This window comes from Scyliorhinus torazame, chromosome 13 (assembly GCF_047496885.1).
Source record: "Scyliorhinus torazame isolate Kashiwa2021f chromosome 13, sScyTor2.1, whole genome shotgun sequence".
Lineage (NCBI taxonomy): Eukaryota > Metazoa > Chordata > Chondrichthyes > Carcharhiniformes > Scyliorhinidae > Scyliorhinus > Scyliorhinus torazame.
Window position 1 is genome coordinate 78,977,740 of NC_092719.1, and position 20,248 is coordinate 78,997,987.

Consider the following 20,248-nt stretch of genomic DNA (forward strand, 5'->3'; position numbering starts at 1 on the left):
TGGCCCATCTGGGACCGGAGAATCGCCAGGGAGGCCACTGCCAAAGGCCCCCGACTGGCGCGGAAAGATCCCCGCCCCCGCCAAAAAACCAGCGCCGGAGAATTCAGCAGCCGGCGTCGGAGCGGCGGGGCGGGATTCACGCCGTACCCCGGCAATTCTCCGACCCGGCGGGGGGTCGGCGAACCCCGCCCCTTGTTCCGCGCCTAGGGTGTGGTGTTCTTTAGATTAAATCACCACCAATCAGCTCTCCACTTCAAAGGGAAAGCAGCCTATGGTCATCTGGGATTATGGTGACTTTACTTTACTAATATTAAAGACTGAAACATCATTAAAAAGTCTTAAGAGTGGCGTCCCTCCATTTTGTGGTCAGAAAATTCAATTTGCAGGCATAAAGTTAAGAAAAAAAGGACCTTTGTATTATAGACCTTTGTATTCCCCAGACAGGAATTAGCACCTGGGAGGAATCCTGGAAGAATATTCCAGGGAAATAGGACCACTCAGCTGGAACAGAGTCATTCTGACTGCTTTTGAATTAACTTGTTGGAGTGAAATCTCATGAGATCTGTCATGAACCATTTTTTTTTCCTGGAATGGTTTTCATCACCTGGGTGTGTGACGAATGTGGAACTTGTTACATATCATATTTTATATATGTTGCAGTAATGTTTTTAAAAGCCTGGGTTAAGGATATATTTGTTGCAGTAATATTATCAAAGAACCTAGGTTATGATGTGTCTGCTAAAACTGTAATTAAGAAGTTGTAAAAGATGAGGTCCTGATTGTTTCTAACCATTTACTTGTTTACATATGGAGGGCGAATGGAACATCTTTCTGATTGCTGGCAATTCCCTGGAGAGCAGATAATTTATGGCGGAGTGGTGTTTAGTCCTTGCTAAGCAGGTGTTTAGTCCTTGCTAAGCAGGTCATGGAACTTAATGGAATATAGATGATGTAACTAATGAGAGGAGTCAGGTCTGTCTGTAGTTTTGCAGTTTGCCATAGAATTTGAGTCTGATAAGAGAGAGAGATTTTAAATTAATCTTAATATTTATTATTGTCACAAGTAGGCTTACATTAACACTGCAATTAAGTTACTGTGAAAACCCCCTCGTCATCACACTCTGGCGCCTGTTCAGGTACACTGAGGGAGAATTCAGAATGTCCAATTCACCTAACAAGCACGTCTTTCGAGACTTGCAGGAAGAAACCGGAGCACCCGGATGAAACCCACGCAGACACGGGGAGAAAGTGCAGACTCCGCAGAGACAGTTTTGCCAAATGCTGTTAGGTTGCGTGGAAGTGGAAGGAAGTGTACTGAATCTGCTCGTAAAAAGAACTTTCACCAAACGTTTACACACAGCTGAGAAGGTAAACTTGTTTTATTAACTTTATTTATAAGTAGCATTTGAACTGTATTGGGTTGCTTAATTAGAGTTAGTAGCAGGTGTAAATACTAAGTTTAAGTTTGTCCTTGTGTTTAAGAACTGTTTAACTGATGATTGTAAAACTATTTCTTTGATGTTAATGGGCTCAATTCTGTATTTAAATTAAAGTTTTTTTCAACATAAAGTATACCTATTGGTCAGAGCCATCACTCACAATTCGTTCCTCACAATTTTACAAATTTAAAAAAATTGTTTGGGGTTCTCGTCTGATACCCTAACAAAAATTGTGGGCTCTGTCTGGGAGCCTAACAGGTGATACCTTCAGCTCAGGTGTACAAAGCAAAATCTACCCCGTGATGCCCTCAACGATTTCCCACCAATCCCACCGCACCCAAGCTCCATGGTTTCTCCTGAGTGAGTGTGGAGGGGCCTGGAGCAGGGACAAACATTGAGGTCATATCAAAAGAGCTCATAATCCAAATGGAAACTCCAGTGTAGTGTGAGGGGGTGCTGTACAGTGTTTCAGGGGAGGAATTAAGGGTTCTCTCAGATGATAAAGATCTTATGTATTACTGAAAGAACAGCAGGAGATTGACTGTTCCCGTAGGCCCTGGTCGCTGCTCGACCGTTACTCAATATCACCAAAACAGATTAGTTGGTCACTATAACATTTTGTCTGTGGGTCCTTACTGTGTACAAGGTAATTATTGCACTTTCCACATAACAACCGTGACTATACTTTCAATGTACTTAATCAACTTTAAATTACTTTGGGACTTCCTCATGTCACAGAGAAACCATTCTATAATTGCAAGTTCTTTTTTCTTCAATGAGGCAGGGGTGATTTAGTGGGGCAAACATTCCCAAGATCAAGGAGAATCTGACTAAAGACCTTGAAGCCACCAATAACTGAGGCCCTGAGGAAGTTAAGTACCTATATATGCAAGTGAATGAAGGAAGGAAGAAGGACTAGACGCAGCAGCCAGAAGGCCTTATTATTGGCTACCATTAACACCATTGCCACCAATTACCATCAATACCGACGACCATTACCATTGCCGCAGGTCCGTCAGAAACTGGATTCTGGTGCCATTTCCTGGCAGGAAAGACCAGTCGAGCGTTATGGGCCTGGTAAAATAATCTGAAACTAGATATATAAAAAGTCGCAGAGCCAAGTGTACATTGGATGAGGTAGGGGGGGGTGGGTAGGGGGTGCAGAGGGGAGAGTCGGGTGGAAAATTGACCCCATTTTGTTGAATTTGTGCAAATAGTTCAGAGAAACACAAATGATATATCTGTTTAAATATCTTGCCGAAATGTAATCTTACTTCTTCTGGATGTCGTCAAGGCTGCACCGTAATTTCTCAAGCTCACGTTTGAGGTCGTCCACCTCTGAAGAAGGGTTTGACGACTTGGTCAGCAGCTCCCTGAGCTCTGCATCTTTCTGACACAGCAGTAACTCCATACTTTTCTTCTCTTCCTCTTTCTGTAACATGGCCGCGTTGAGTGCCAGTATGCTGCACCAAAAGCAGAACGCATTGGTATCATTACACTTTCTCTATCAGCCCCTATTGTACAGGCCTTCACCCGCTCAATACAGGAACTCGTACTCCACAAACCCCACAGGGAGATCAATCAACAATTCCCTGTGGTCTTCATGGAGATTGTGGGGGTTATAACATCCCTCCCCGCTTAAGTCTATTTGAACCCTGTCGCTCTCGCGACAATTAGGCCTCTTTCAACATTTTGCGTTCTGCCTCGAGTACATGGCATATGGAGGCAGATCCGGTGGGTTGGGGGGGGGGGGGCGGGGTGAAGCACACCGGTGACCTTTGCTCCCTCAAGAACTGCCCGAGGCTACTGATGCAGATTTGTCATCGGGCGATCAGAGGGCCGAAGGCCACAACTTCGGTCCCCTTCCCCTCCAGCAGCCTCAGCTCCTCCGAGACCCCAAAGATTGCCAGCATAGGGTCCGGCCCTACCTCGGCCCCCATGATCCTGGATAATGTGTCCTGAACACCGTTTCTCAAAAATTCTCCAACTTCTCGCAGCCCTAAAACATGTGAACATGATTCGTCAGCCCATGCCCGCACTTCTCACACCTATAGGTCATCCCTTGGAAGAACCCACTCATCCTCACTTGAGTCATGTGTACCCTGTGCACTACTTTGAACTGAATCAAGTTCATTCTCACACAGGAGGATGTTGAGTTCACCCGCCGCATCGCCAAAACCAGAGACCCCAACATATCTCCCTCCCCAACTACCCCCCCCCCCCCACCTTATGTTTTATCCTTACCACCAGTGCCTTGTCCTACTCTCCTAACCACCCGTACATGTCTGCAATCCTGCCCTCCCTAAAGTCATCAGGGATCCTGCCATTGAGTATCAGGTTTCGCAATTTGGATGATGCAGGGTTCTTCTGTGTCCAAGCCTTGAACTGTTTTACAGGTACCTGTAAGGTTTCCAAAAGATTTACAGTCATGCTGACCTCTTCCAACAGCCAGCAAAGGGGCCAGCCAGGCTTGTGGGCAGTGGGATGTGACTCAAGGCATCTGCATTGGCTATTTGTGCACCAGGGTGGTGCTTGAGGAAAAATTTGTAGGCTGCCAATAACAAGGTCCAACATTGGATCCGGGCCAAAGCGATAGGAGGAATTGCCCTATCCTCTTGGAGAAGACCCAGCAAAGGATTTTGATCTGTCACAATCACAAAATGTCGGCCGTAGACATACCGGTGGAACCTTTTTTTTCACAAAGATAACAACCAAACCCTCCTTCTCAATTTGAGTAGCATCACTCTGCATCTGCTAGAGTTCTGGATGCATAGACAATGGTTCTTTCTGTGCCATCTTCCCAACAATGCAAGAGGACTGTTCCCACCCCAAAAGGAGAGGTGAGGCATGTCCGTATTCCCTCCTGCTGGAGTCGGAATGGGAAGCCACATTATGGGCGGCATTCTCCGACCCCCCGCTGGGCCGGAGAATCGCTGTGGGGCGGCATGAATCCCGCCCCACCGCCGGCCGCCGAATTCTCTGGCGCCGTTTTTTTGGAGGGGGCGGGAATCGCGTCCCGCCGGCAACGCCCCCCCGGCGATTCTCCGCTCCGCGATGTGCCGAGCGGCTGCCCGTTTACGGCCTGTCCCGCCGGCGTAAATTACACAAGGTTCTTACCGGCGGACCTGGCTCTGCGGGCGGCCTGCGGAGTCCACAGGGGGGGGGGGGGGCGCGAGGGGATCTGGCCACGGGGGGAGGGGCCCCACGGTGGCCTGGCCCGCGATCGGGGCCCACCGATCTGCGGGTGGGCCTGTGCCGTGGTGGCACTCTTTCCCTCCGCACCGGCCGCTGTAAAGCTCCGCCATGGCTGGTGCGGAGAATAAACCCACTGTGCATGCGCAGAAATCATGCCAGTGGTTCTGGGAACACACTGGCGCTCCTGCGCATGCGCCAACTCGGGCCGGCCGGCGGAGACCCTTCGGCGCCAGTTGGCGTGGAGCCAATCACTCCAGTGCAGGCCTAGCCCCCGAAGGTGCGGAGGATTCCGCACATTCCGGGCGGCCCGACGCCGGAGTGGTTCACGCCACTCTTTGGCGCCGGCACGGCCCGCCCGCTGGATTCGGGAGAATCCCGCCCTATATCACAGGTGAGGGGTGGGGAGAATCGGAAAACGAGATCTCGCAGGCGGGATTCTTGTTTCCCAAGTCTCGCAGAATTTTGAGCTCACGCCGCCATTTGAAATTGCGGCAAACTGTAGCCACCTGGGTTGACCACTTCCCGACTTTAAAATGGAGATCCGCAAATAATGCAGGGAAATTCAGTCAGCCCAGAAAAAACAAGCAGGTGCATGGTTTCTGTGTATTAGAACTTGCAGAAGCGGACTTCCGGGTGCGGCGATGACCAGCTGAGTCGCACGTTTCGGCAGCTCCCTGTGAAACGGACTTTTGGGCTCTTGATAGGAGCCCCAACGGCAATTTTGACGGCTAAAAACACTGTGCGGTAAACCAGAAGGGAATCCCCCCAGGATACGGATGGAAAAAGGAGGAGAGAGTGGCCAGATTGCAGTGGATCCTTTAGAACAGCGGCAAGGAAGGCAAGCAAAAACCAAGATGGCGTCGGAAGGTGGCAGTTTAACATGGGGCCCTGAACAACAAGAGTTCTTGAAATGCTGTGTGGAAGAGATAAAAAAGGAAATGAAGAAAGAGCTGTTGGCCCCGATACTACAAGCGATCGAAGGGCTAAAGGAGGAACAAAAGACCCAGGAGCGGGAGCTTCGGGTCGTGAAGGCAAAGGCAGCCGAGAATGAGGACGATATACAGGGCCTGGTGGTGAAGACGGAGACGCAGGAGGCACATCAGAAACGATGTGTGGAAAGGTTGGAGGCACTGGAAAACAACGCAAGGAGGAACAACCTGAGGATTCTTGGTCTTCCTGAAGGTGTGGAGGGAGCGGACGTCGGGGCATATGTGAGCACGATGCTGCACTTGTTAATGGGAGCGGAGGCCCCGGCGGGTCCGTTGGAGGTGGAGGGAGCATACCGAGTGATGGGGCGAGGACCAAGAGCAGGAGAAATTCCCAGAGCCATAGTGGTAAGATTCCTCCGTTTTTAGGATAGAGAAATGGTCCTTAGATGGGCGAAGAAAACTCGGAGCAGTAAATGGGAGAACGCGGTGATCCGCGTTTATCAAGACTGGAGTGCGGAGGTGGCGAGAAGGAGGGCGAGCTTTAATCGGGCCAAGGCGGTGCTTCATAAAAAGAAGATAAAATTTGGAATGCTGCAACCGGCAAGACTGTGGGTCACATATCGAGGGAGGCACCACTACTTTGAGACGGCGGATGAAGCGTGGACTTTTATTGTGGAAGAAAAACTGTAATGAGCGGGTTATTAAAAAGAACGTTCGAACAAAGTGGTGGGGCGAATGTGGGGGGCAAAGAGGGATTTTATGTACTAATCCTGCGATGTGGTAACTTTTCTCTCTCCCACAGGTGGTGATGGGGGGAGGAGGGGAGGTGGAGGAGATGGGGCGTTGGCCATTGGGGGCGGGGCCAAGGGAGAAGCGCGGGCTTGGTTCCCGCGCGATGATAATCATGGCGGGAATAGAGAAGCAGGAAGGAGGGGGCGTCGCACGGTGCGAGCCGAGGTCACGGCGGGAAGCCGAGATCAGCCAGAGTTTGCTGACTTCTGGGAGCAACATGGGGGGAGTAATTACGCTAGCGGGGGATCTAGCGGGGGGGGTGGGAGGGGGGAATTACTGGGTTGCTGCTGCTGGGGAGAGGGGGGAGCTGGTATGGGAGAGGATGGGCGGGGGGGGGCACCGCCTGGGGGAGATACAGCTGCGTGGGAACTGGGTGAGGAGCTGGAAAAAGGTGATGGCTAATCGACAAGGGGGGGGGTAGGAAGCCCCCCAACTCGGCTGATCACGTGGAACGTGAGAGGGCTGAACGGGCCGATAAAGAGGGCACGGGTACTCGCACACCTTAAGAAACTTAAGGCAGATGTGGTTATGTTACAGGAAACGCACCTGAAACTGATAGACCAGGTTAGGCTACGCAAAGGATGGGTGGGGCAGGTGTTCCATTCGGGGCTAGATGCGAAAAACAGGGGGGTGGCTATATTAGTGGGGAAGCGGGTAATGTTCGAGGCAAAGACTATAGTGGCGGATAACGGGGGCAGATACGTGATGGTGAGTGGCAACTACAGGGGGAGACGGTGGTTTTGGTAAACGTATATGCCCCGAACTGGGATGATGCCAATTTTATGAGGCGGATGCTAGGACGCATTCCGGACCTAGAGATGGGAAAGCTGATAATGGGGGGAGATTTTAATACGGTGTTGGAACCAGGGCTGGATAGGTCGAAGTCCAGGACTGGAAGGAGGCCGGCAGCAGCCAAGGTGCTTAAAGATTTTATGGAGCAGATGGGAGGTGTAGACCCGTGGAGATTTAGCAGACCTAGGAGTAAGGAGTTCTCGTTTTTCTCCTATGTCCATAAAGTCTACTCGCGAATAGACTTTTTTGTGCTGGGTAGGGCATTGATCCCGAAGGTGAGGGGAACGGAGTATACAGCTATAGCCATTTCGGATCACGCTCCACACTGTGTGGACTTGGAGATAGGGGAGGAAACAGGAGGGCGCCCACCCTGGAGAATGGACATGGGACTAATGGCAGATGAGGGTGTGTGTCTAAGGGTGAGGGGGTGCATTGAAAAGTACTTGGAACTCAATGATAATGGGGAGGTCCAGGTGGGAGTGGTCTGGGAGGCGTTGAAGGCGGTGGTTAGAGGGGAGCTGATATCAATAAGGGCACATAAAGGGAAGCAGGAGAGTAAGGAACGGGAGCGGTTGCTGCAAGAACTTTTGAGGGTGGACAGACAATATGTGGAAGCACCGGAGGAGGGACTGTACAGGGAAAGGCAAAGGCTACATGTAGAATTTGACTTGCTGACTACAGGCAATGCAGAGGCACAATGGAGGAAGGCACAGGGTGTACAGTACGAATATGGGGAGAAGGCGAGCAGGTTGCTGGCACACCAATTGAGGAAAAGGGGAGCAGCGAGGGAAATAGGGGGAGTGAGGGATGAGGAAGGAGAGATGGAGCGGGGAGCGGAGAGAGTGAATGGAGTGTTCAAGACATTTTATAAAAAATTATATGAAGCTCAACCCCCGGATGGGAGGGAGAGAATGATGGGCTTCTTGGATCGGCTGGAATTTCCCAAGGTGGAAGAGCAGGAAAGGGTGGGACTGGGAGCACAGATCGAGGTAGAAGAAGTGGTGAAAGGAATTAGGAGCATGCAGGCGGGAAAGGCCCCGGGACCGGATGGATTCCCAGTCGAATTCTATAGAAAATATGTGGACTTGCTCGCCCCGGTACTGACGAGGACCTTTAATGAGGCAAAGGAAAGGGGACAACTGCCCCCGACTATGTCTGAAGCAACGATATCGCTTCTCTTAAAGAAGGAAAAGGACCCGCTACAATGCGGGTCCTATAGACCTATTTCCCTCCTAAATGTAGATGCAAAGGTCCTGGCCAAGGTAATGGCAATGAGAATAGAGGAATGTGTCCCGGGGGTGGTCCACGAGGACCAAACTGGGTTTGTGAAGGGGAGACAGCTGAACACGAATATACGGAGGCTGTTAGGGGTAATGATGATGGCCCCACCAGAGGGGGAAACGGAGATAGTAGTGGCGATGGATGCCGAGAAAGCATTTGATAGAGTGGAGTGGGATTATTTGTGGGAGGTGTTGAGGAGATTTGGTTTTGGAGAGGGGTATGTTAGATGGGTGCAGCTGTTGTATAGGGCCCCAGTGGCGAGCGTGGTCACGAATGGACGGGGATCTGCATATTTTCGGCTCCATAGAGGGACAAGGGAGGGATGCCCTCTGTCCCCATTATTGTTTGCACTGGCGATTGAGCCCCTGGCGATAGCGTTGAGGGGTTCCAAGAAGTGGAGGGGAGTACTTAGGGGAGGAGAAGAGCACCGGGTATCTTTGTATGCGGACGATTTGCTACTATACGTGGCGGACCCGGCGGAGGGGATGCCAGAAATAATGCGGATACTTGGGGAGTTTGGGGATTTTTCAGGGTATAAATTGAACATGGGGAAAAGTGAGTTGTTTGTGGTGCATCCAGGGGAGCAGAGTAGAGAAATAGAGGACCTACCGCTGAGGAAGGTAACAAGGGACTTTCGTTACCTGGGGATCCAGATAGCTAAGAATTGGGGCACATTGCATAGGTTAAATTTAACGCGGTTGGTGGAACAGATGGAGGAGGATTTCAAGAGATGGGATATGGTATCCCTGTCAATGGCAGGGAGGGTGCAGGCGGTTAAGATGGTGGTCCTCCCGAGATTCCTCTTTGTGTTTCAGTGCCTCCCGGTGGTGATCACGAAGGCTTTTTTTAAAAGGATTGAAAAGAGCATCATGGGTTTTGTGTGGGCCGGGAAGACCCCGAGAGTGAGGAAGGGATTCTTACAGCGTAGCAGGGATGGGGGGGGGCTGGCACTACCGAGCCTAAGTGAGTATTATTGGGCCGCTAATATTTCAATGGTGAGTAAGTGGATGGGAGAGGAGGAGGGAGCGGCGTAGAAGAGATTAGAGAGGGCGTCCTGTAGGGGGACTAGCCTACAGGCTATGGTGACAGCCCCATTGCCGTTCTCACCGAGGAACTACACCACAAGCCCGGTGGTGGTGGCTACACTGAAGATTTGGGGACAGTGGAGACGGCATAGGGGAAAGACTAGAGCCTTGGGGGGGTCCCCGATAAGAAACAACCATAGGTTTGCCCCGGGGGGAATGGATGGGGGATATGGAATGTGGCAAAGAGCAGGAATAACGCAACTGAAAGATCTGTTTGTGGATGGGAAGTTTGCGAGTCTGGGAGCGCTGACCGAGAAATATGGTTGCCCCAAGGGAATGCATTCAGGTATATGCAACTGAGGGCTTTTGCGAGGCAACAGGTGAGGGAATTCCCGCAGCTCCCGACACAAGAGGTGCAGGACAGAGTGATCTCAAAGACATGGGTGGGGGATGGTAAGGTGTCAGATATATATCGGGAAATGAGGGACGAAGGGGAGACTATGGTAGATGAACTAAAAGGGAAATGGGAAGAAGAGCTGGGGGAGGAGATCGAGGAGGGGCTGTGGGCAGATGCCCTAAGCAGGGTAAACTCGTCGTCCTCGTGTGCCAGGCTAAGCCTGATTCAGTTTAAGGTATTACACAGGGCACATATGACTGGAGCACGGCTCAGTAAATTTTTTGGCGTGGAGGATAGGTGTGCGAGGTGCTCGAGAAGCCCAGCGAATCATACCCATATGTTTTGGTCATGCCCGGCACTACAGAGGTTTTGGATGGGGGTGACAAAGGTGCTTTCAAAAGTAGTAGGAGTCCGGGTCGAACCAAGCTGGGGGTTGGCTATATTTGGGGTTGCACAAGAGCCGGGAGTGCAGGAGGCGAGAGAGGCCGATGTTTTGGCCTTTGCGTCCCTAGTAGCCCGGCGCAGGATATTGCTAATGTGGAAAGAAGCCAAGCCCCCGGGGGTGGAGACCTGGATAAATGACATGGCGGGGTTTGTAAAGCTAGAGCGGATTAAGTTCGTCCTAAGGGGGTCGGCTCAAGGGTTCACCAGGCGGTGGCAACCGTTCGTCGAATACCTCGCAGAAAGATAGACGGAATGGGAAAAAGAAGGCAGCAGCAGCAGCCCAGGATCGGGGGGGGGGGGGGGGGGGGGGGGGGGGGGAGGGGTGGGGGTGGGGGGGGAGGGGTGGGGGGGGGGGGAGGAGGAACCAGAAGGACTCTCAGGGTTGTTAATATATACTGTATAGTATGTATAGGTCGTTGCTACAGATAATTATATATTGGACTGTTAAATTATATTTTTGGAGAGTGTTACTTGTGACAAGGCAGTTGCCAATTAGGGCTAGTTTTCATTTTTGTTATTTATTATTTATTCATTTTTTGTTTATAAAATAGGTCATTGTTATTTGTGTTGTTATAATATTGTGTAAAGGATGCACAATGTACTGTGTTGGTTGACCAAAAATTTTCAATTTCAATAAAATATTTAATTAAAAAAAAAGAACTTGCAGAAGCCCAGGCAGCACTGAAACTCACAGCCATCTGCATACTAATGAGCGATCCCTGGGAACAATTGGAAACATTTAAGGTAAACAAGGCCAAGCCAGACTCCCCGGCGCCAGCAGGAGCCAAGACAAAGGAAGGCCAACGGACACCCAAGGACCGCCTAGCGATCAGGGAATAACTCCAGTATTGGTGAAATCGATCCAAGTGATCGGAACGTAGTCCAATCACTTGGAATCAGATACGGGGTCCGCCCAAAAGGGCATGAAGCCCCTGGGGACTATAAGATAGAGTCCCCAAGTTCAATTCGTACTTCTTGGCAGGGTCACTCAGCAGCTCGAAACAACCCTTGACAGTGACCTGCCTAGCCGCTGCATCAACCAAGTAAGTCTCGAGTTAACGCTCGCTACGAGATAGGCGCTCCTAGATACCAGTCTATACCAGCTTTGAATCCTGCAGACTCAAAATCGAACAAAAGGCCATTTGTTCCCCTGACCTGGTGGGCCAGTTCCAAAGCTAAGTATAGGCCTATTAGTGTTAGAGATAGTTTAGTAAGTAGAGTTTTATGCATGAGTAGTGATTGACTGTGTATAATAAATGTGTTTTGATTTGAATCTTACTAACTGGTGTATTGATTTATTGATCAGCACTTGAACTTGAACCTCGTGGTGGTATCATAAAGATACCTGGCGACTCTAGAGCAAAGGTTACAGAAACAGAGAAAATTAAGTAAAGACACAACGAGCAACATTTAAGAGCCAACCAAAAGTTAGCAACAAAACGCGGGCAATAAATCACGGCCAGAGATTGATAGGTTTCTAGATATTAAAGATATCTAAGGATATTGGGATAGGGCAGGAAAATGGCATTGAGGTTGAAGATCAGCCATGATTTGGTTGAATGGTGGAGGGGGCCTGAGTAGCCGAATGGCCGGCTCCTCTTTCCTGTTCCTGTGAAACAGGCCTGGACAGCATCCTTCATATTGTTAACATTGAGTTCATTTGGGAAATGGAATTTTTCCATTAAAATAGGAAATGCCACTTAACATTCTCCCACTTGATCACCAGAAGCTTTATCCTGTGAGCCAGACAAATGTAGGAGATTCATCGCCAGGTGCCAATGGGTGGACCCTAATCGGCAACAATTGCCTCAGACCTTTTCCTCCCAACCCCCTTCCCAATTTCCGACTCAGCTCTGCGGAGGGACTACAACATCTCCACCCCTCCCCAGGATCAGCGAGTGCCGGTGAGTTCAGTGTCCGCAGATCCCCCATGGAAGCTCAATGAGGGCTGGCTAATAAGATGGCTCAAGCCCATTGCCGAGGGTATGGAGCAAGCAGACTAATGACCAATTTCTGAAATATTTGCAAAGCCAATTCACATCCTATTCAAGGACTAAGTTTTAATGATTGTGGTGGTTACTTTTCGCTCTATTTTCTTCATTCATACACTGTACAGTTACTCAGGTCAGAGAAGTCATTAACCTTTCCCTGAATTCAGCAATCAGTTGTGAATTTCGAAGGTTGTTCATTTCAATCTGCATTCTTTCTTTGTTGTTCTGATCCAGTTTGTCATGCAGAGCCTGGATTTCTTTGTTGTACATGTTGCGAGCAGCTACCATTTCCTCTTCCAGTTCTTGAATCCGTTTTAAATCATTGGAAGTATCAGACTGGACAAAAGGAAAGAAATTTAAAATGAGTTAACCGCAGCATGTGGAGCAGCGAGGTTGGTGTCACAAATGGATAACACCTTAGTTTTAATCGTTGGGGCATGGGTTTGAATCAATCCCAGACTACATACATAAAGGTTCTCATTCCAGCAAAACTTCAAATTGGTAGTGGTTAGGAAGGATCTGCCACCGCCCCTTGACATTCAATGGTGTTACCGTCGCTGAATCCCCCACAATCAACATCCTGGAGGTTACCATTGATCAGAAACTGAACTGGACTAGCCATATTAATACTTTGGCTACCAGGACAGGTCAAAGGCTAGGAATCCTACGGTGAGTAACTCACCTCCTGACCCCCCCAAAGCCTGTCCACCATCTGTGGTAGGCTATATTAGGGGTATCGCGGTACCTAGGTGGGATGTACCTTATACAGTAGGATGAGTGGTAGAACATGCCTGCTGGTTCCGCCCAGTAGGCGGAGCATAAGAGTCTGTGTTTCACCCACAGCAGTCATTCTGTACCGGAGATGCTGGGGTAACTACTTGTTCATTAAAGCCTTCAATTGGACAACAATTTCACTTCAGTAATAATTGATTGTGCATCACCATCTAAAAGGCACAAGGAGTGTAATGGAATACTCTCCATTTGCCTGGATGAATGCAGCTCCAACAACACTCAAGGAGCTCGACACCATCCATGACAAAGCAGCCTGCTTGATTGCTCCCCCTTCCACAAATGTACAAACCCTCCACCTCCCGTCGGACAGTGGCAGCCATGTGTACCATCTACAAGATGCACTGCAGGAACTTGACAAGGTTCCTTAGGCAGCACCTTTCAAACCCACGACCACTACCATCAAGGAGGACAAGAGCAGCAGATACCTGGGAACCCCACCACCTGGAGGTTTCCCTCCAAGTCACTCACCACCCTGGAACTCCTTCCCTAGCAGCACAGTGGGTGTACCTACACCTCAAGGACTGTAGTGGTTCAAGAAGGCAACTCACAACCCCCTTCTGAAGGGCAACTAGGGATGGGCAATAAAAGGATAAATAGTGCTGCCCAGTGCCGACAGAGAAAGAAAGGCAGGGACCGGTTGCTTAAGGGTGGGGAGAAATAATTGTCAAGCAAGGGAAAGGTGTATCCATGACAAGAGAACGTGAGGAGAGAGGTGAAATTAGTTTGCCAAATAAGTGGCAAAACGTACAGCAATAAAGAAATTAATATGGGATGGAGGAATGTAATGGATAGCCCAAGGGGAATGGATGAACATGATGGGCGAAATTCTCCAGAAACGGCGCGATGCCCGCCGACTGGCGCCCAAAACGGCGCCAATCAGACGGGCACCGCGCCGCCCCAAAGGTGCGGAATGCTCCGCATCTTTGGGGGCCGAGCCCCAACATTGAGGGGCTAGGCCGACGCCGGAGGAATTTCCGCCCCGCCAGCTGGCGGAAACGGCCTTTGTTGCCCCACCAGCTAGCGCGGAAATGACATCCCCGGGCGGCGCATGTGCGGGAGCATCAGCGGCCGCTGACAGTTTCCCACGCATGCGCAGTGGAGGGAGTCTCTTCCGCCTCCGCCATGGTGGAGACCGTGGCAGAGGCGGAAGGGAAAGAGTGCTCCCACGGCACAGGCCCGTCCGCGGATCGGTGGGCCCTGATCGCGGGCCAGGCCACCGTGGGGGCACCCCCGGGGCCAGATCGCCCCGCGCCCCCCCCCCCCCCCCCCCCAGGACCCCGGAGTCCGCCCACGCCGCCTTGTCCCGCCGTTCAAAAGGTGGTTTAATCCACACCGGCGGGACAGGCAATTTATCGGCGGGACTTCGGCCCATCCGGGCCGGAGAATCCAGCGGGGGGGCCCGCCAACCGGCGCGGTCCGATTCCCGCCCCCGCCGAATATCCGGTACGGGAGACTTCGGCAACCGGCGGGGGCGGCATTCACGGCAGCCCCCGGCGATTCTCCAACCCGGCGGGGGGTCGGAGAATGACGCCCCATATGTGGAACTGGGTGGAAAGGAAAGGGCAAGTGGAAACTGTGGGAAGCAATGGAAAATAGTAATTTTAATAATTGCAGGAGGCACGGAGTGAAAGGCCAAGCTGGTTTATCTTAAACTGAAAACAAAGCTGCCAACACAGCACACAAAACAAATAGAACATAGAACATAGAACAGTACAGCACAGAACAGGGCCTTCGGCCCTCGACGTTATGCCGAGCTTTGTCCGAAACCAAGATCAAGCTATCCCACTCCCTGTCATTTTGGTGTGCTCCATGTGCCTATCCAATAACCGCTTGAAAGTTCCTAAAGTGTCCGACTCCACTATCACAGCAGGCAGTCCATTCCACACCCTAACCACTCTCTGAGTAAAGAACCTACCTCGGACATCCCTCCTATATCTCTCACCCTGAAACTTATAGTTATGCCCCCTTGTAACAGCTACATCCACCCGAGGACATAGTCTCTGAACGTCCACTCTATCTATCCCGCTCACCATTTTAGAAACATCTATTAAGTCGCCTCTCATCCTCCTCCTTCGCTCCAAAGAGAAAAGCCCTCGTTCCCTCAACCTTTCCTCATAAGACCTATCTTCCAAACCAGACAGCATCCTGGTAAATCTCCTTTGCACCCTTTCCAATGCTTCCACATCCTTCCTATAGTGAGGTGACTAGAACTGCACGCAATACTCCAAATGTGGTCTCACCAGGGTCATGTACAGTTGCAGCATAACCCCACGGCTCTTAAACTCAAGCCCCCTGTTAATAAACGCTAACACACTATAGGCCTTCTTCACGGCTCTATCCACTTGAGTGGAAACCTTCAGAGATCTGTGGACATGAACCCCAAGATCTCTCTGTTCCTCCACATTCCTCAGAACCCTGCCGTTGACCCGCATTCAAATTTTTCCTACCAAAATGGATCACCTCGCACTTATCAGGGTTAAACTCCATCTGCCATTTTGTGGCCCAGCTTTGCATCCTATCAATGTCTCTTTGCAGCCTACAACAGCTCTCCACCTCATCCACTACTCCACCAATCTTGGTGTCATCAGCAAATTTACTGACCCACCCTTCAGCCCCCTCCTCCAAATCATTGATAAAAATCACAAATAGCAGAGGACCCAGCAATGATCCCTGTGGTACACCGCTGGTAACTGGTCTCCAGCCTGAAAATTTTCCATCCACCACCACTCTCTGCCTTCTATGTGATAGCCAGTTACTTATCCAATTGGCCAAATTTCCCTCTATCCCACACCTCCTTACTTTCTTGATGAGCCGACCATGGGGAACCTTATCAAACGCCTTACTAAAATCCATGTATACGACATCAACTGCTCTACCTTCATCTACACACCTAGTAACCTCCTCAAAGAATTCAATCAACTAAATGTCCCGGCCAAGGACTATCGGGAACTACTGGTCTGGGTCTGGGAGCTACATTTACAAGCCCCACTAACGAGCCCACAGAAACTCCTATTCCACGAAGCCCAGGGGAGATCAATCAGCGATCCCACATAGTCTTTATAATAATCTTTATTGTCACAAGTAGGCTTCCATTAACACTGCAATTGAGTTACTGTGAAAGGCTCCTAGTCGCCACATTCCGGCGTCTGTTCGGGTACATAGAGGAAGAATTCAGGATGTCCAAATTACCTAACAGCACGTCTTTCGGGACTTGTGGGAGGAAATCGGAGTTAGAAGGTTGAGGGTACATGCTTCACATCAGAGGCGAGAGCACCAAGTCCAGGATGGCACCTCAGTGCAGTTATGAGGGAATGGTGCTCTGTTAGAGGTCCTCTTTTTATGATGAGGCCGTGCCAAACTTCTGATAATGAAAAATATTTCATAGCACTATTACATTTTAAAAAAATTATTTTTTCATGGTGCGTGGGTGTCGCTGGTTTGGCCAGCATTTTTATTGTCCACTCCTAATTTTGTTTGAAAAAGTAGTTGTGATCTACCTTCTTGAATCGCTGTAGTCCATGTGGTGAAGGTACATCCACAGTGCTGTTAGGAAAGGAATTCCAGGATTTTGACCCAGTGACAGTGAAGGAACAGTGATATATTTCCAAATCAAAATGGTGTGTGGCTTGGAGATAACTTCCAGGTGGGTGGTGTTTCCATGCATTTGCTGCCCTTGTCCTTCCAGGTGGTAGTGGTTGTGGGTTTGGAAGGTGCTGCCTAAGAAGCCTTAGCAAATTGCTGCAGTGCATCTTGCAGAGGGTACACACTGCTGCCACAATGCATTGGGGGTGGAGGGAGTAGACGTTGAAGCTGGTGGTGGGGTGATCAAACAAACTGCTTTGTCCTCTATTGTGTCTTGCTCCTTGGAAGTGTTTCTAGAGGTGATTTGCTCACTGCAGAATTCCCAGTCTCCAACCTGCTCTTATAGTCACAGTATTTATGTGGCTGGTCTAGATCGGTTTCTCGTCAATGGTAACTTTCAGGATATTGATATTGGGGAATTCTGCAGTGGAATGTCAAGTGGAGACAATTTGATTAGATTTAGATATCCTCTTGTTAGAGATGGTCATTGCCTGGCATTTGTGTGGCATGAATGTTACTTGCCATTTGTCAGCCCAAGCCTGGTTATTGTCCAGTACTTGCTGCATTTAGACATGGACTGCATCAGTATCTGAGGAAACGCAAATGATGCTGAGCATTGTGCAATCACCAGCGAACATCCCCACTTCTGATCTTATGTGGCACGGTAGCACAGTGGCTAGCACTTCACAGCGCCAGGGACCCATGTTTGATTCCCATCTTGGGTCGCTGTTTGTGCGGAGTCTGCACATTCTCCCCATGTCTGCATGGGTTTCCTCCGCCGGGTGCTCCGGCTTCCTCTCACAAGTCCAGAAAGATGTGCTGTTAGGTGATTTGGACATTCTGAATCCTCCCACAGAACAGGTGCTGTAGTGTGGTGACTAGGGGATTTTCACAGTAATTTCATTGCAGTGTTAATGTAAGCCTTCTTGTGACACTAATAAAGATTATTATTAAAATGGAAGCAAGGTCATTGATGAAGCAGCTGAAGATGGTTGGGCCTAGGACTCTACCCTGAGGAATAAAATCCTTAGAATCCATACAATGCCAAATGAGGCCATTCAGCACATTGCACCTGGAGAGACCCTCTGAAAGGGCACTGTACCTAGGCACACTCTCCCGCCCTATCCCCGTAACCCCACGTGCATTGATCATGGCCAAAACCACCTATCTTTGGATACTAAAGGGCAATTTATTATGGCCAATCCGCCTAACCTGCACATCTTTGGACTTGGGAGGAAACCGGAGGACCTGGAGGAAACCCACGCAAAACGGGGAGAAAGCCAAACTCCACACAGACAGTCACCCAAGGCCAGAATTGAACCCCGGACCCTGGCACTGTGAGGTGGCAGTGCTAACCACTGTGCCACCATACTGCCCCTGCAATGTTGGCCTGGAATTGAGATGACTGATCTCCAACAACCACAATTATCTTCCTTTGTGCCAGGTATGACTCCAAGCAGTGGGGAGGTATTCCCCGGATTCCCATTGACTCCAGTTTTGCTCAGGCCCCATGATGCCACACTCAGTCAAATGCTGCTTTAATTTCAAAGGCAGTCACTCTCACCTCACTGTGGAGTTCAGCTCTTTTGTACATGCTTGGACTAAGACCAAGACCAAGACTGTAATGAATTCAGAAGCTGTGGGTTTTGCCCCTACAACCCAAAGATGTGGAGGCGAGGTGGATTGGCCATGCTAAATTGCCCCTTAATTGGAAAAAATGAATTTGTACTCTAAATTTAAAAAAAAATGAATTCAGAAGCTGAGTGGCCTTTGCGGAACCCAAACTGAGCGTCACTGAACAGGTTGTTGCTGAGTGAGTGCTGCTCATTCACACTATTCATGATCCCTTCCATCACTTTTCTGATGATCAAGAGTGGACTGATGGAACACTAATTAGCTGGGTTGAGGTTTTCCTGCTTTTTGTGGACAGCACATGGCTGGGTAGATGCTGGTTGTAGCTGTACTGGAACAGCTTGGCTAAGGGCACAGCTAGTTCTGGAGCACAAGTCTTCAGTACTATTACCGGAATACTGTCAGGGCCCATAGCCTTAGCAGTATCCAGAGCCTGCAGCCATTTCTTGATGCCATGTGCAGTATATCAAATAGGCTGAAGACTGTCTGTGATGCTAGGGGCCTCCGGAGGAGTCCGAGGAGGAGCATCCATTTGACACTTCTGGTTGAAAATTGTTTCAAATGCTTCAGTCTTGATTTGCACAGATGTACTGGGTTCCCCCATCATTGAGGATGGGGATAACTGTGGAGCCTCCTCCTCCAGTAAGTTATTTAATTGTCGACCACCATTCGGTCAGGAAAGTTCTCCCCAATATCATGACCAACATTTATCCCTCAACTAATATTAATTCAAAACAAATCTAGTCAGTGTTATTTGCGGGAGCTTGCTTTGCGGAAATTGACTGCCTGTTTCAAAAAGTTTACACTTCACAAATATTACATGTCATTGGTAGTGAAGTGATGTCTTGAGATTGTGACAGGCACCATATAAATGCAAGTTTTCATCCTTCTTTTTCAGACCCAGTTTATAGAGAGACTGGGCCCTGTACAATCTGTACCTTTTTTCCTCATGCGGCACTTTATTCAATCAGCACCTTTCCGTACCACATGGACTGTGCACAATTAGGTCACATAAGCTTCACACCATACAAAAGTTACACTGCAGCTGAAGTTGAGAGAGTTCACTGATACTTATGTGATATCTTTTCAAGCCTTACTCAAAATTCTTTTTTTGCAATGAGAGTTGACAGTGTCACATGTTGAGATTTGGGCACATAGACCCATAAACTTTAACCCCTCAATTTTCTATTTTAAAGTGAATGGAGAGTGCTGTTCAACACAGTCCCAGCCCCAGTGAAACAGGAAAGCTTTGAAGATACAAATGAACTCCATTGTTTCTGTGGTGCTGTGAACAGATAGGTTTTGTTTAAATTAAAAGATAACAGTGAGATAGGAGTACAGGATTTCAGTGATTACTGGTTCTGCATGGAAGGGGAAGTGCAGAACTCAGGCAGCTATTGAGTGAAAATACCTCTAAACGAGTCGACTATCAATAGCGTTTTATCCGAAGGGAACCAGGATATAAAACAATGGGGTGGGAAATTCGCAGTACATCTAAACATTCATTTATAAACCAGAACCTATGTGAAAATGTAATGTTCACTACATTAATGAAGTTCGAAAAGTTAATTGAGGGGAGGCAGTGGTGTAGTGGTATTGTCACTGGACTGGTAATCTAGTAGACCCAGGGTAATGCTCGGGGGACACAGGTTCAAATCCCACGATGGCAGATGATGAAATTTAAATCCAATAAAAATCTGGAATTAAAAGTCTAAAAACCAATTTTGTAAAATCCCATCTGGTTCACTAATGCCATTTATGAAAGGAGAACTGTGACTCTTACCTGGTCTGGCCCTAGATGTGACTCCAGATCCACAGCAATGTGGTTGTTGCGCAGGTCAAGGAGACACAGCCTGAGTGAGTGAGACAGACAGAGTGAGAATTTGGTAATTTGGTGCAGTGAGGTAACCAGGAAAGGTAAGTGGTTAATCTAATTTTGCTGTTTTTCAGATAAAAG

At 49.3% G+C, this 20,248-nt stretch overlaps 1 protein-coding gene across 5 annotated transcripts in view; it reads right to left on the minus strand.

The window, feature by feature from the left end:
- LOC140388133 (uncharacterized) overlaps positions 1-20,248 on the minus strand; it is a 248,913-nt gene that overhangs the window by 172,727 nt on the left and 55,938 nt on the right. For all 5 annotated transcript variants that reach the window (XR_011934104.1, XM_072471828.1, XM_072471826.1 and 2 more), the window contains exons 3-4: positions 12,437-12,621; positions 2,714-2,902 (exon numbers count right to left, since the gene is read on the minus strand). Coding sequence is in view for 4 of the 5 variants with exons in the window: in XM_072471828.1 (XP_072327929.1) it covers positions 2,714-2,902; positions 12,437-12,621 (374 nt within the window). In the remaining variant the exon portion in view is untranslated. The remainder of the gene's footprint in view (positions 1-2,713; positions 2,903-12,436; positions 12,622-20,248) is intronic.